Below are 15600 nucleotides of genomic sequence, written 5' to 3'. Positions count from 1 at the left end.
AAATGCCCTCATCTTTATTTCAAATTTTAAGACAAGAAATTTGGGGTGCCTCTATCTAATAGGTATTTCCTGGTACTATAGAAATTTTTTTCCATAGGGCATTGATTTCTTTAAACATGAATCAGAAAATAAGTTCCTTGATATCCTGGTGGTAAAATAGAGTTGGATCTATTCCCTCCACCCCCACATACCCAGTAGCAGAACAAATTAAAAAATAAACAAATAAAAATATAATGATGGCATGCAAGCCAACAAATGCTATCTCTAGGCCTAAGTCAATAAATACTCTGTAGTTCTAATCAAACTTACTATCTCAGAATGTCCTATAAAAAGATAGCTGGGCCCCAAAAATGTGTAGCTAACATTTTCCCTGGAATTATTCTACTGCCAAATATGAATTTCTTCCCTCTGTTTTGGGCTATTTTTATAGCACGTTTTTAAAAGCTTGCAAGATATTCAGAATCAAAAAGATATGAGACTCTTATCCATCAATCACCCATTTCCATATAAGTGCATTAGACACCCCTTTTCCAATTCCTTTCTAATTTCAAAAAGTGATTTGATAGAACTGTTTATGGCTGCTGGTGTTTTCTGCTAAGACCACTGGTGATAACCAATTTACTGACAGTAAAAAGAGTACATACAGCTATTACTTATGAAACATTTCCTCATTATGTCACTGTGAATGAGGTTTTGTTTGAAATAGTTCTGGCTTTAAGAGATAACATTTTCAAACACTTAAAAATGATTAAGAGCAGTTTTGGGGCTAAAGCACTTCTTTTGCATAACTCTTCTTCAAAAAGTTATATACCCTTTAATTTCCTCCTTCATTAGAAATCCACCTATCTTGAATCAAAAAAAAGCCTTAGGACAATTATTTCAGGAAAATGATTTACTTTTGTTTTATTTTTGACAGCCATGTCCAATATTACTGTTTCTCATAGAGTCTGCTAACCATGATTACATAGCTAAAATTACCCACTATTCATATTTAAAATGTTTTTAAGAGGGGAAATGACAACGTGGTGTTATCTTAATTTTTAAAACAAACTGTCACATCTTAGAAAAATATGTCCTACTAAATAATAGGCTATTATGGTATCACATTTCTATCAATAATTTGTTTATTTTCTTAATTGACTTGGCACTTTTATTACAAAGCTTTCATAGTGATCTTAGTCAATTAATTATGATTCTAACTAAAATACTGATAATTGCTCAATGAAAAACCTCAAGTACGAATAAAATTCTTATGCTCCAGTAAAAGATTTTTTTCCAACAGAATGGCCTTCGAGAGAATTAATAAATCCAAACTTTAGCCTAGCATGAGCTTTGAAAACACAACTACATTTAATAATTCTGTCTTGGAGTGGGGAGGAAATTATTAAATGAGTTCCCTGAAGAGATGTGGAATCATGGTATTTGCATTTTTCATTTTTTACAGTTTTGAGTTAACTGGTTGCAAATATATGCCACACTCCAATCCCTTATCCGTGCACCGCCCCCACCCCCGCCACTGAATTCTGACACAGCTAGGACTTATAGATTGCTTAATTATCTGTGTTGTGAGATAAATGTCTTTAGGGAACCTATGAATCTTAAAAGATGAGTAAATTAGAATATTTGCTAAATATGACTCTGTGGTAATTAAGAGTCATTGCCCACATAGAAGAGAGTAGAAACAGACCTCAAAAGGATTTAAAAAGATTAAGCACACACGCACAAAGATAAAATGGTATTAATCAGCACATGGAGTAACTACAATGAGGTGAGCTGGGGCTGGTGTGAGGGACCAACAAAAGAACTGGGATCATGGAGTAAAGCCACAAGATTTTATCTGTTTTTGTTTATTTTTTGATGTATCATAGAGGCTAAAAAGTAAGGACCAAATGTTGAAAAAAAAAAATACATAATCTGTGACCACAGCGAAGACCTCGTTCACCTGTATAAAAGGAATGATCCATAAGGAATAATCACATAACTGCATATTCATATACTGAGTGTCTACACCTAACTTAAATGCTTGGCCATTGAAGGACCATACTCCACCTCAAAAATGATACTTTATAATTAAAAAAAAGATAAGAAATGTATTTAGTTTATTCCCCCAAACTATTTTTATTGAAAATCAATCATACTGACTTTAATCAGCAAATCTTTAGCGTATCTTCTCATTACCAATTCCTGCTCTCTGTCTTCTGTCCTTCCTCTGAGGGCTTTTTTTTTCCTGTTGATTTCACCATACTGTGATGATTCCTTAGCTTTTTCTCTAGTACCCCTGAGGACCATCCAATTAAGAAATAACAGACTCTGCTCTACACTATTTATTAAACTTTTTCATTAGGGTTAGTATTATTTGCCCCAAGGAAATCCATATTTTTAGAAAGCGAGCAATATGGCTTCTGTACTCTCAGAATTCCATGAGGGCTATAAAGGGTTGCATTCAGGGTAGCTGTTTCTCTAATATCTGTGAATTAACCAATTAGTTTAAAAACAAAAATGCCCTTATCTTGTTAGATGTTGCTTTAATTACTAAAATACATTAACTGTTTGGTTTAATTTAGCCTAACAGATGCGTAACTATATAAGCACTTCCTGATTTCAATTACTATATTTTCTTAATATGTAAAAACATTAAACAACAGAAGTTTCCAGTCCATCTCTTTCACCTGGCCATCTTATAAAAAACATGAAGTCTACATGACTATTCCAAATGTACAAGTAGAGATAAGTTTAAAAAAAAAAAAAAAAAGAGCTGATGATTTGCTCACTGATTTCATTTGCATGGAAAATCCTCTGAGGCCTTGAAGAATGTTTTCTCTGTATCCTATGAAGTCACTTAGTAGGCAATGTACTGAACCTTTGGTTATAATAAAACCATCGGCGAATAACTGCACACTATTTTTCAGTGATGTTTGATAGCTAAATTTTGAATATCTGCAAAAGTTAATTCATTAACACTCACTCTGTAGGCAATCATAGGTAGATCCAACTTTAAGAAGACCGAGTTTACAAGAAAGACAAAATTCATATTCTTTTGTAAGAGCCCAATAAATGCCTTCTGCTAACACTGTCAGGTTAACCAGTGGTTCTGGAGAAGTAAAACGGAAATGATAGAAACCTAAATCATAAAGCACATCAACCCAGCAAAAAGCCAGTTTTAGAAAGTCTGCCTTCTGCTTGATCCAGAAAACTACAACAAAATTAGAAGTCAGAGAGAATGAAAAGTGAAGTGGGAGAAAAAGGTTGTGATAACCTGTGTTAGATTTGTTTTTTTAAATCTTGACATTCATGTGAGTGATCTTACATAGGAAATATTGGAAGAAATATTCTAGGGAAATTTTATTCTTGGAAACATTTACTCTTTGACTAAAAAGGTGAGATATGAAGAAAAATGGGGAGAAATGAAGCAGATGGTCACATGGGCATTTCCTTTTAATAGATGTACTAATTCTAATGATATGCCAAGCTCTAACTTTTTACCTGAAATGTTTTGCAGGTGCTGGAGCTAAAGAAGGATAAAGTTATGTGCACCTTGAGAGCATTCTAAACAATACCGAATTGCATAAAGTAATTAATTTTTCATTACTTACAAAAGTCGTGTTTTCCAATAATAATGTGGTGGCATTTGTTTCTATATTCAGCTTAATGACATGTCCATTCTCGCTTTTATACACCACATCTGTATCTGCAACAAAAAAGATATTAACAATTGACAAACACATTGACTAGGTAATATAATAAACTGTAGAGGAGAAAATGTACATAATAAGCAGACACATTAGAACAATCACTGTTACCCTTTAATAACCTGAGCAAATTTTTGTGCTTGGCTCACATTAATCTTCTTTAATGATCAGGAAGCCTGGCTAAGCACATGGTCTACTGTGCGGTGAAAACAGGGTTAGTGAAAGAGGCCATACAGGTTTCTGGCTTAACAACCGAAAATTAATTAAAATATGGAAAACCTGCTGTCCATTCTGAGATGGAAAGAAGGGGGGAAGAAGCGCCTCTAGTTTCCAAGGCACTGTTACCGATTCATGATCCTGTTAAATTGACAACAAGGGCTTCCAGTTCACCTTGACTCCACACAATTCTAAGCTACTTCTACAGGACCACCTTCATGCAGACATTTCCCACCTCCCGTTTTATCATCCCTCAATTCCTACCCACCCTTTCTCATTAGGTTTAGGAATTTTGTCCCTGACAGTTTTATCTGGCTTATGTGACCACAGATCAAAATCTTTGACTGTTAGCATGCCACTGTATCATCTTTGCCAACTTAAGGAAAACAACGTTTTTGTTTTGTTTATTTTTTGATGTCTTCATTTTACATAATTGCATGGTTTCTGGACAGTTGTTAATTTTATATATATTTCAGTTCCATTCAGCCACATTTGTCAGCAAATTAAATCATCTTAAGAATACCTCACGGATGCCTGGGTGGCTCAGTTGGTCAAGTATCTGACTTCAGCTCAGGTCATGATCTCAGGGTCCCAGGATCCAGCCCTGCATAGGGTTACCTGTTCAGAGGGGAGCCTGTTTCTCTCTCTCCCTGTTCCCCTCCCCCATTCATGCTCACTCTGTCTCTTTCTCTCAAATAAATAAAATCTTTTTAAAAAAGAAGAAGAAGAAGAGTTCCTCACACTTAGAGTATTAACATAAGTGAAAACTCCCAGAGGGGATACTCAGGAGTTAAATATAAATATATATTCATTTTCACATCATCTAACTTGGAGAAAATTATCAACAAGTTAAATATTCATAGTAGATTCAATGTTCTTTTTCCTAAATGAATATAAAATAAATATCCCAATCTTTGCTGAAAAGCGTGCTACCTTATTTCTACTCCCCTGAATGTGCATAGGTGGTATGTGTAAAATTTGATACTTCTTTGAGGATTGAGAGTTGGAAATCATCTAAATAATCTAATTAAATATAATTATCCTTTTCAAAATGAATAATATGGGTATAAAAGGATCTAAATATTTTCAGGCTGGATAATAAGAAAATGAAAGAAATATGAATGTATCCAGTGATAGGGAGTAGCTACCGCTTTTGGGCTGAAGAGAGGTATGCCCAGTCTGAAGACAAATAAATTCAATTATTTATTAACAACGATATAAATAATGTAATGCAAATGTAATAATGCCAGTGTAAAGAATTACAGTGGCTGGAACACTAGGTAGTCATCAGTTTTTATCTTCTAACTTAAAAAAAAATCACTCGCTTCTTCATCAAAGGAGTTGATCAATATATAATATATATTACACAATACATATATGTATTATATTACACATATATGTGTGTATATGTATAATTCCATACATGTAACATACAATGTTTTATAAATTACACATACATGTATGTGTATATGTTTGTGTGTTAAAGGGAAGATCCCCAAATAAAAGTAGACTTGACATTTTTTTAAATGATATTATTCTTTCCAGTTTTACTCAATTCCAAACTTTTACATGATATTGCACCTTGCTAACGTTCTGCCTATTCTTAGAAGAAAGGTGATTTTTACTGATCTGACAGAGAGAGAAAGAGCAAGAGAGGGAACACAAGCAGGGGGAGCTGGGAGAGGAAGAAGTAGGCCTCCTGCTGAGCAGGGAGTCCAATATGGGGCTCGATCCCAGGACTCTGGGATCCCGTCCTGAGCCGAAGGCAGACCACTTAACAACTGAGCCACCCAGGTGCCCCAGAAGAAAGACAATATTAAAATGGTTTGGGTACACTAAGATACAATTTCTCAGAACCAAATGTCTTCACTTGCATAGTAGTGAACAAGTACTGCATGGCGGGTTATGAAGATTTTATGGAAATGTCTGACACTTCACAAAAAACAAGATTTTCTGAATTGTTCTCTAGTTATTTCAATATTACAAAAAGCTATACCTAGAAATTATATGAAGAGAAGCGATCGATACTAGCAAAAATTGTTTGTTTTTCCTTTTTTCATTCTTGTGTTTCATTTAAGAAGATTCGGCATCCAATATGATTCTCTTGTTAAAGTTAAGGATGGCACAGGAAACCAGTAGTTCTTGAGCTCATGGGGACAATGACATGTTGGATCAGGAAAAACCAAAGTTGTTTTAAGAAAGGAGAAAAAGAGACAAGGAAAGAATTTCAAGTTACCATCTGAAGCAGACTGTATGGACAGAAAGATAGTTCTATGTGATATTTAAAATAAGGCCTTGTATTACCTTCTGAACTTTCATCCCCTATAAATAAACTGGGTTCTACTATCATTAATTTTACCGGTTGTCTATTCTAGTGATGTAGAACCAATAACAGCTCTACATAAACAATAAATATTTACTTTGATTTATATCCCTTTCCTCTCCTCCCTTTCTTTTCTATCCTGCATTTATGATCATGGCTCAACAGCAACACTGGTCACCTATGTTATTCATTTGGTTTTGCCAGCTAATTCTGGTCTTCTGTCTTCCTGCTCTCAATTAATGCTCCTTGAACAGAGTGTCCAACCTCAATCAACACTTCTGTTATTTTTCTTGATATTCTCAATTCTGGACCACGTCGTGATATTGATGGAAACTGCCATCATTGATTAGCAAGAAGAGCCAAAGAGCATGTCTTAACAAGTCATCCTTATAATATTTTCACTATAAATTAAGATATAAAGGGCTTTCCCCCTTCTACTGCACAGTGAAAATAAATAAAGCTAAAGGCCATCAATGAGTAGTTCTTTGCCTAGGGGACAAGCACGCTACAAAATTCTAACCAGGGATGGCGCAGGCGCCTGGCTGGCTCAGTGGGTTAAAGCCTCTGCCTTTGGCTCAGGTCATGATCTGAGGGTCCTGAGATTGAGCCCCCGCATCAGGCTCTCTACTCAGCAGGGAGCCTGCTTCCCCCTATCTCTCTCTGCCTGCCTCTCTGCCTACTTGTGATCCCTGTCTGTCAAATAAATAAATAAACTCTAAAAAAAAAAAAAAAAAATTTCTAAACAGGGATGAAGTCTGTGAGCTTAGGGAAGATGACCTGAGAGAGCAATTGTAGTATGAATCATGGTTCATCTTCAATGGAAGGGATGGTAACCTTTGGCCCCCCAGTCTCACAGCAAGAGAAAATCCTGTCAGTGAGGATTGTATCAGGTGTAGAAAAAGGATAACTAATTTTTGTTCCCCTTAGAACCAAAGTAGAAGGAAGTGAAGCTTGTTTGAGAAGATAAAAACTAAATTTAATATTTTAAAAGTACATTCTGCTGAACAATTATTTAGACTTGGAAAAATCTATTCAGATTTGATACTTACATGTACCTTTAGATCTGCACACTTGCAAATTTTCCTATTAGACTATGTTGAATTAGAAGGAGAAACTTTTTTCAAATCAAGTGTAATTCCCTAGTTTAAAATTTAATACAGATTTCTGCTTGAATTATTTTAAAAGCATCTAATATCTGCCTTTATTAATTCTCTTTAATTTTTTTTCCTGGTCTTTAAATTGTAGTCTTCTGGGTCTCATATTTATCTTACTTTACTGTTTGATTTATACTCACTAGTGGAATCTCCCACTTTGATACTCCTGCTATTACATTAATAAATTGCTTTCTGGAACTACAGTTCAAAATTGTCATGTCCTATTTTGCTTAATATTAGGTAATGAAATATGAGTGAACAACAGCAATGAGTAAAGTGCATTAACACAGGAAGATTAAGGTAGGTGTTACTTGAAATATTCTTAAAACACAGTATTATGCATGTCTACACAGTGCTTTGATTAAATAATCTTTCTTCCTTTTCAGCTCATTGGAAGTTAAGAGTCAATTATCCCGAACACATATTTGATTCAGTCAGTTTTTTAAAATGAAAAGGTGTGACAAGAATCACCATCTAGCCTCTCAACCCTGAGCTCCGAGATATATTTTTAGTGTCTGTCTCCCTAGATGATTATTATTACTGTCATTTCTGTCTATCCCCCTTTTCCTTAATGTGTCTAAAGAAAGGAAAAACACAGACGTATGTTTTAGGTTAAGATCATTCAGGTAAATGCAACCCTTTATTTTCTATCTCTTCCATACAAAGCAGGTAGTACAGAACTTCACAGTTCAGTTTTTGCTAATGAAATTGAGAACTAAGGCCTCTATATCCACCCCAAATGTCCAGGACCAAGAACATAGATGATTATTTTGAGTTACTACATGTTCTTGCCCACGAAAATAAGTGTAAAAGTATCCAAACAATTTTTTTCAGGAACTAAATGAAAACTAATTTATCTGAATAAGAAGCTCTTGAAATGGAGCAAATTTCTTAATTATCAAACACCTGTTTACTTAATACTAACTTCAAGATGCTTGTGTCTCGGTCCACAAATCCTAAGTTCCTACATCATGAAATATGCCCAACTCTAAGCTGGCTCTCACATTAAAAGGCTTGTCTTAACCACTCAGGCCCAGATACCCTAGCCCTACACTTAAGTCCCCACATCCAACCAACCAGAACCAAAAGGTAATAAACTCAGCTCTGGTTAATAGGTTATACTTAGGGTAAATGACAGCAGGCAAAATTCACCTTCCATGCACATCAGTGTAATTGATGAAGTTTTAGAATGTAAGTGAGGTTCGGTGGGGTGAGGTCCAGAGCTGATGACCAAGAAAGAATTCTTGAGACATCTTTGGTGCAAAATGGTTGTTTTATTAAATCACAGGGACAGGACCTGTGGGCAGGAAGAGCTGCTGCCCCAGGGTTGTGAGGGGTGGCAGGTATGTACCAAGGAGTTGGGGGGAGGTAAGGAAAAGGGAGGTTTCAATAGAACTTTCATATGCTAAAGAGGACCTACAAAGATACCAGATACCAGAGGCCTTGCCATTGCCAAGGTCTTTTTGCCTTCTAGCAAGGTATTAACATTAAGATGGGTGGGAGATTCCTAAAGGAAGTCACAGATGTCCCACTCAGGAGTGGGGGTCGGGGAAGGTTGGAGGGTGTTAGCTTTTGCTTTGTCCTCAGCCAGCCTTCCCTTCCCACCTCATAATGGTAATTTGTTTTTCTGCTGATATTATGATTGATAATCTAAGTATGCATTTAATTTAGACACGATAATTTTGTTTGAATACTTCCAAAACAAAATCTATCATCGATCTATAAAGAGAGTTTTCAAGGATTGAAAAAAAAGCATGGCAAATCAATTATTTGGGAGATATTAATTTAACTATGGCCTTTATTTTTTTAAAAAATCTTTTTTTATATCTAAAATAAAAACTCCATAGCATCCAATATATTTTTAACTCCCAAACAATAAACTGAAAAAAAAATGTAAAAACAGTTAAATAAAATAACAAAGTGATTATCACAGGAAAAAACCTTAAATGCTTTTTGAAAGAATTCATTAAATATCAAGTTAAGATTTAATCACTAGTGAACTACAACAAGGCCAAGTCTGGAATAGTGAGCTAATCATCTTTGAAACACAGCAGGCCCCTCATTCATCTCTGCTGAAACACTGCTCACAACTATGCAAAACTAACCTCACATTTTAAAAAGCCCCAAGCTCTGTGTATTTACCTGTGAAGAGCAAGGACATCAGAAATGGCATTACTGTCCTCTCTATCTCAAAATCTCACCCTATACATCTTTTTTCTCCAGACTTCTAGAATGAGGCAATCTTTCTCCTTTACAAAGCAAAAAGCTGTTTTGTAGCCAAATCGCTATGCTCTGAACTCTTAAATTTTGTTTTTGGTTTGATTTCTGGTACCTCTTGCCAGTTACTTCTGCTTTTCAGAGTCCATATATTTATTTTCTGTATTAATAATAATAATATAATGAGATGCTGATGCTGATGGTAATTACCTCCATTCAGGTCTTTTGCTCTCCCCCAGGTTGTTTACTTTCGGAGTAAGCCTCAATAAACCTTCGACCCAAGATTTCCATGCCCTTCCGTGTATCTTAATGCTCTTCACCGTATCACCCTGCAGTGAGATGCTGTCCTGACTCTGCTAAACTTGAAAACTCCCAACCTTTACCACTGACCTGCAGCAGCCATGTCCAATGTGCTCTCCCCCTAAGCTCACTCCCCACCTTGCTTGATTATGCATTATGTGATAATGATGATGAACACAAGGATTTCAAAATCGCCTTTCTTGACTCTGAACTGATGAGGGAGCAGGAGGCTGGCTGAGGACAAAGCAAAAGATGGCACCTTGCACCCCCTCTGCACCCGCTCCCCTCCCCTCGGTAATGTGTGTGACATTCCTCAGGCACCCTTGACTGCAATAAACTAGAAACAAATAGTTAACCTGCAGAGATCACAATCCTGCAAGGCAGGAGTCTCCCTTGGTTTACAAATGTCCTAGAGATCTACAAACAAAGAAGTTACCTTATCAATAGCACAATTTCCAGAGGCAAATAACTCAATTCCTCAAGCCCTAATGTTACCCTCCCCTCCATAAACAAAACTGAAGGAGGCTGAGGTAGAAAGAAAATGTACATATAGTTAAATCTCTGTTGAACCTAAATCTCACTAACAAAGACGCTTGATAGCAGGATTGTGACATCCCACCAGGAATCTCCCAACTATCTTGATGTTAATGACTGGCCAAAAGACAACATAGATCATGCTGCAAGGCCTCCAGTATCCCGGCAACTTGTAGGCCCTCTTTAGCATATGAAAGCTCCACTGAAACCCCCCTTTTCCCTTGTCTTACCCCAACCACAGGGTACATACCCTGCCATCTCACAACCCGGGGCAGTAACTCTTTCTGCCCACAGGTCCTGTCCCTGTGCTTTAATAAACCACCGTTTTGCACCAAAGATGTCTCAAGAATTCTTTCTTGGTCATCGGCTCCGGACCTCAGCCCACCGAACTTCACCTAGGTTCTAGAACTTCATCATGAACCATTGCTTTGTTCTGGAATTACTTCCTCAAAAATGTCTGTGTAAGGACCTATTTAGAAACTGTCCCTGCTCCCCTTCCCCCAGGAGATTTACTTAGAGACAAGTCCCGGAATCCAGCTTCAGGTAACAAAGCCCAGACACAAGGGTGGGTCAGGCCAGGTGGAGACATCCGATCAGTAGGGGGTTGCATACTGTCTCCCTAGCTACCAAGGAGCAGGGGCCCCCACCCTTTGGGAACCCTTTTTGGCGCCAATCCTAATCAAGGTGTAATAGGCTGGGTCAAATGTCTACTAGGGTAAATTGTAACTCAATTGGTCACTTAGCATTACTGTGGAGTTTCCTGTGTGTGTTACAATCTCATCGGCCACCTGTGCGTGGCCAGGCCCGACCCCAAGGCCTTTGCACTTAAAAGCTAGACTGTGAAACAGAGAAGGGTTGCCCTCTCTTGTAAGAGGTGCATCCCTGAACGTTCGGTTAGATTCTTGATGCTTGGCATGAAATAAAGCTTTGCTTGACATGAAATAAAGCTTTGCTTGACCTTCGCTTTATATGAGTCTCGCTCCTTTAATCACGGACCCATTATTGGGGCATAACAGTATGTACATCCTAACCTGTTCCTTGTGCACCAGAGACCTCCTTCCAAGCTCAACTCTGAGCTTTATTTACTTCCTTTTTAATTGCTATTGTCTGAGTCATCCTTTCTACTCAGACCATCCTGATGAAGTTCTAGAACCTAGGTGAGGTTCAGTGGGCTGAGGTCCGGAGCCGATGACCAAGAAAGAATTCTTGAGACATCTTTGGTGCAAAACGGTGGTTTATTAAAGCACAGGGACAGGACCTGTGGGCAGAAAGAGTTGCTGCCCCGGGTTGTGAGATGGCAGGGTATGTACCCTGTGGTTGGGGTAAGACGAGGGAAAAGGGGGGTTTCAGTGGAGCTTTCATATGCTAAAGAGGGCCTACAAGGTGCCGGGATACTGGAGGTCTTGCAGCTTGATCAATGTTGTCTTTTGGCAAGCCATTAACATCAAGATAGTTGGGAGATTCCTGGTGGGATGTCACAATCCTGCTATCAAGCATCTTTGTTAGTGAGATTTCGGTATAGAAGAAGAAACTTAACCTTATTTACATTTCCTTCTACCTCAGCCTCCACCAGTTTTATGGAGGGGAGGGGGATGTTAGGGCTTGGGGAAATTAGTTATTTGACTCTGGAAATTGTGCTATTGTTAAGATAGCTTCTTTGTTGTAAATCTCTAGGACATTTGTAAACCAAGGGAGACTCCTGTCTTGCAGGATTGTGATCTCTGCAAGTTAACTATTTGTTTCTAGTTTATTGCAGTCAGGGTTGCCTGAGGACTGTCACATGTATTACCGAGGGGAGGGGAGCGGGTGGAGAGGGGGTGCAAGGTGCCATCTTTTGCTTTGTCCTCAGCCAGCCTCCTGCTCCCTCATCACCTTCCTATATTGATTCTTAAAACTTTCAACTCAGGTTCTGACCCCACCAGATGCTAGTTCTGTATTTTCAGTTCTATGCTAGATCATACAGATGTCTTGCAGGTATGTAAAAGTCAGAAGGCTAAAACTCCTCTCCTTATATTCATGGCTATACCCTCCCTAAAAGTCCATAATATATTATCTCTTCACCTCCTATATTAATATTGTTCTTTACATTTCACTTAGAAGATTGTTGTAGTTCTCTACATGCTCTGTAAGCCTCCAGTTTATTCCAATCACACAGCCTAACACATTCTAAACAACAAACTGTTTTTGTCATATGTACCAGAAAAACTCGCGGCTTGCTACTAATAAAGTGTAAAATGAAAGACTGGCACTCAGGTTGCTCACTACCTTCCGACATATATTTCCACAGTCATTATCACCTGATGCCCTATAAAATAGTCCAGATCACCTATTACTTACATTTACAATCACTCTCACTCTATTTTGTTTACGATACCCACTACCCAGTTCCTGCCCCAATTCTGTCTTTTTCTCCTTTTTTTTTTTTTTTAAAGATTTTTATTTATTTATTTATTTGACAGAGAGATCACAAGTAGGCAGAGAGGCAGGCAGAGAGAGAGAGAGGAGGAAGCAGGCTCCCCGCCGAGCAGAGAGCCCGATGCGGGACTCGATCCCAGGACCCTGAGATCATGACCTGAGCCGAAGGCAGTGGCTTAATCCACTGAGCCACCGGGGCGCCCCTCTATGTCTTTTTCCAAGCACCGTTAAGTTCCCAACACTTCTAAGGTCCTCACTGAATCTCTTTTCTGAACTTGTATGTTAGTCATTTAATATTTAATCATACACTTCATTAAAAAATTACTATTTTTATTTAGTTTTGATATGTTGTGTTGGGTCTCCAAGTACTTTATAAACTCAAGGAAAGGCCTATTTCATGTTGAGAGCTGGAACTATTACCACCCACACATCTTACTATCTATATTAACATGAGTTTACCATTCAACTGTCTGCACTAATATGACTCTAATATTTCAGGAAATTCTTGCCAGGAAGATGAGGTTGTAAATAACTTCATCTCCCCGACTCCCCTACAGAATTTTCTGATCACCCACTTACTTGAAAAATAGACTATTCAACTAGTGCCCACTAAAGTAAATATCTTTCTCACAACAATACATACCTCCACCAAATGAATGTTACTATTTCCCAAACCCTCACCTCCTTGACTTCATCAGTCTTAAACTCGCAACACAAACTCACCCAGTTGCAATTGACACTGCTAATGAGAAACCTGTCAAACTAGATCCCCAAAACATCATACACACCCTCCTTGGTCCCTTCCTTTCCATATGCTGATTATGCTCTGTCAAGACCTTGAGGGACGCCTGGGTGGCTCAGTTGGTTAAGCAGCTGCCTTCGGCTCAGGTCATGATCCCAGCGTCCTGGGATCGAGTCCCACATCGGGCTCCTTGCTTGGCGGGGAGCCTGCTTCTCCCTCTGCCTCTGCCTGCCATTCTGTCTGCCTGTGCTCGCTCTCTCTCCCTCTCTCTCTCTGACAAATAAATAAATAAAAAAAATTAAAAAAAAAAAAAAAAAGACCTTGATCTTCTAGACCAATGTGAGCAATAGCCTCAGTTGTTACTTTGATGTATTTCTTGGGAGGGTTGGGGGTGGAACCAGCATTCAGCTGTTTGAAACTTCTATATTCTATAGTATGTATATGTATAATATGTATAGTATATATCCCATTGAAGGATCCCAAGAAATATTTTTTTCTCTGCCACAAGATTAAATCTTTTAACTTTCATATTCCTTCTTTTTTCCATTGTTACAACATTATTTAGAAATATATCTAGCAGCACTGACAAAGACTCCCTCCTTGACCAAAATTCAGTCAGACTCCTTAGAATGCTCTTCTTGACTAGACCTTGAGCTTGGCCTGCCTTTAGCATGAACCCTGCTAAGTTAGGTTGGTTAGAATACCCCCACCATTGATGTCTGATCAAATTCCTCACCCCCCAGCTGTGACATCTAAGTACTTGGCCTTCCATTTAATGAGAATCCTGTCAGGCCAGTATAGAAGAATCCCCTACCCTCAGTATGTCCTCTCATTAATTTTCCCCTCCTGCCACCTCTGCTCTTTGGCGATAAATCTCCAGTTTCTTGTGGTATTCAGAGTTCAATTCAGTCTCTCCCCCATTGCCATAGTCTCAACTCTATTATAACAGTCATAAATAAAGTCCTCTTTACTATTTTAACAAGTGTCAGAATAATTTTTCTTTTAACATTACCTTGGAAATCTAAATTTAGGTAACTTACTTAATAATATTCTGGTATTAAATTTAAGTTATATATTATGTATTGTAAATTAATATAAATTGTTAATATTAACAATAATTTATAATGTAAATCAAATTTTATATTTATATAAATATAAAATATTTATCAATATATAATATTGATATATTTATATGAATTATAATCAATATATTGTTAATATTAACAATAACTTATAATGTAAATCAAATTTTATATTTATATAAATATAAAATATTATCAATATATAATATTGATATATTTATATCAATAAACTATGTATATACAGTTGATAAGTGAACAAGTGTTTGAACTGCACAGGTCCACTTATTTCCAGATGTTTTTCAATAAATACGGTAAAGTACCATAAACATTTTCTCTTACGATGTTCTTAAAAACATTTTGTTTTCTTTAGCTTACTTTAAGAATACAGTATATAGGGCGCCTGGGTGGCTCAGTGGGTTAAGCCTCTGCCTTCAGCTCGGGTCATGATCCCAGGGTCCTGGGATCGAGTCCCACATCGGACTCTCTGCTCAGTAGGGAGTCTGCTTCCCTTCCTCTCTCTCTGCCTGCCTCTCTGCCTACTTGTGATCTCTGTCAAATAAATAAATAAAATCTTTAAAAAAAAAAAAAAAGAATACCGTATATATTGGGGCGCCTGGGGGACTCAGTGAGTTAAAGCCTCTGCCTTCGGTCCTGGGATCTAGCCCTGCATCATCATAGGGTTCTCTGCTCAGCAGGGAGCCTGCTTCCTCCTCTCTCTCTCTGCCTGCTTCTCTGCCTACTTGTGACCTCTGTCAAATAAATAAAATCTTAAAAAAAAAAAAGAATACAGTATATAATGAATATAAAATACAAAATAAGTGTCAATTAACTATGTTATTATTACATCTTTCAGTCAATTCACGGCTACTAGGATTTAAGTTTTTAGGGAGTCAAATGTTATATACATATTTTTGACTATGGAGGGTCA

The 15600-nt window shown here is 37.5% G+C and overlaps 1 protein-coding gene across 2 annotated transcripts in view; it reads right to left on the bottom strand.

Annotated features, from left to right (window-relative positions):
- LOC111155763 (dipeptidyl peptidase like 10) overlaps window positions 1-15600 on the bottom strand; it is a 1348454-nt gene that overhangs the window by 325110 nt on the left and 1007744 nt on the right. For both annotated transcript variants that reach the window (XM_022516189.1, XM_022516263.1), the window contains exon 4: window positions 3594-3688. In XM_022516189.1, the coding sequence (XP_022371897.1) occupies window positions 3594-3688 (95 nt within the window). The remainder of the gene's footprint in view (window positions 1-3593; window positions 3689-15600) is intronic.

The sequence above is a fragment of the Enhydra lutris genome, unplaced genomic scaffold (genome assembly GCF_002288905.1).
Source record: "Enhydra lutris kenyoni isolate GAN:26980312 unplaced genomic scaffold, ASM228890v2 scaffoldscaffold1, whole genome shotgun sequence".
In the NCBI taxonomy this organism is placed as follows: domain Eukaryota; kingdom Metazoa; phylum Chordata; class Mammalia; order Carnivora; family Mustelidae; genus Enhydra; species Enhydra lutris.
The sequence above is the reverse complement of the archived record's forward strand: the minus strand, read 5'-3'. Positions and strand labels throughout refer to the sequence as shown.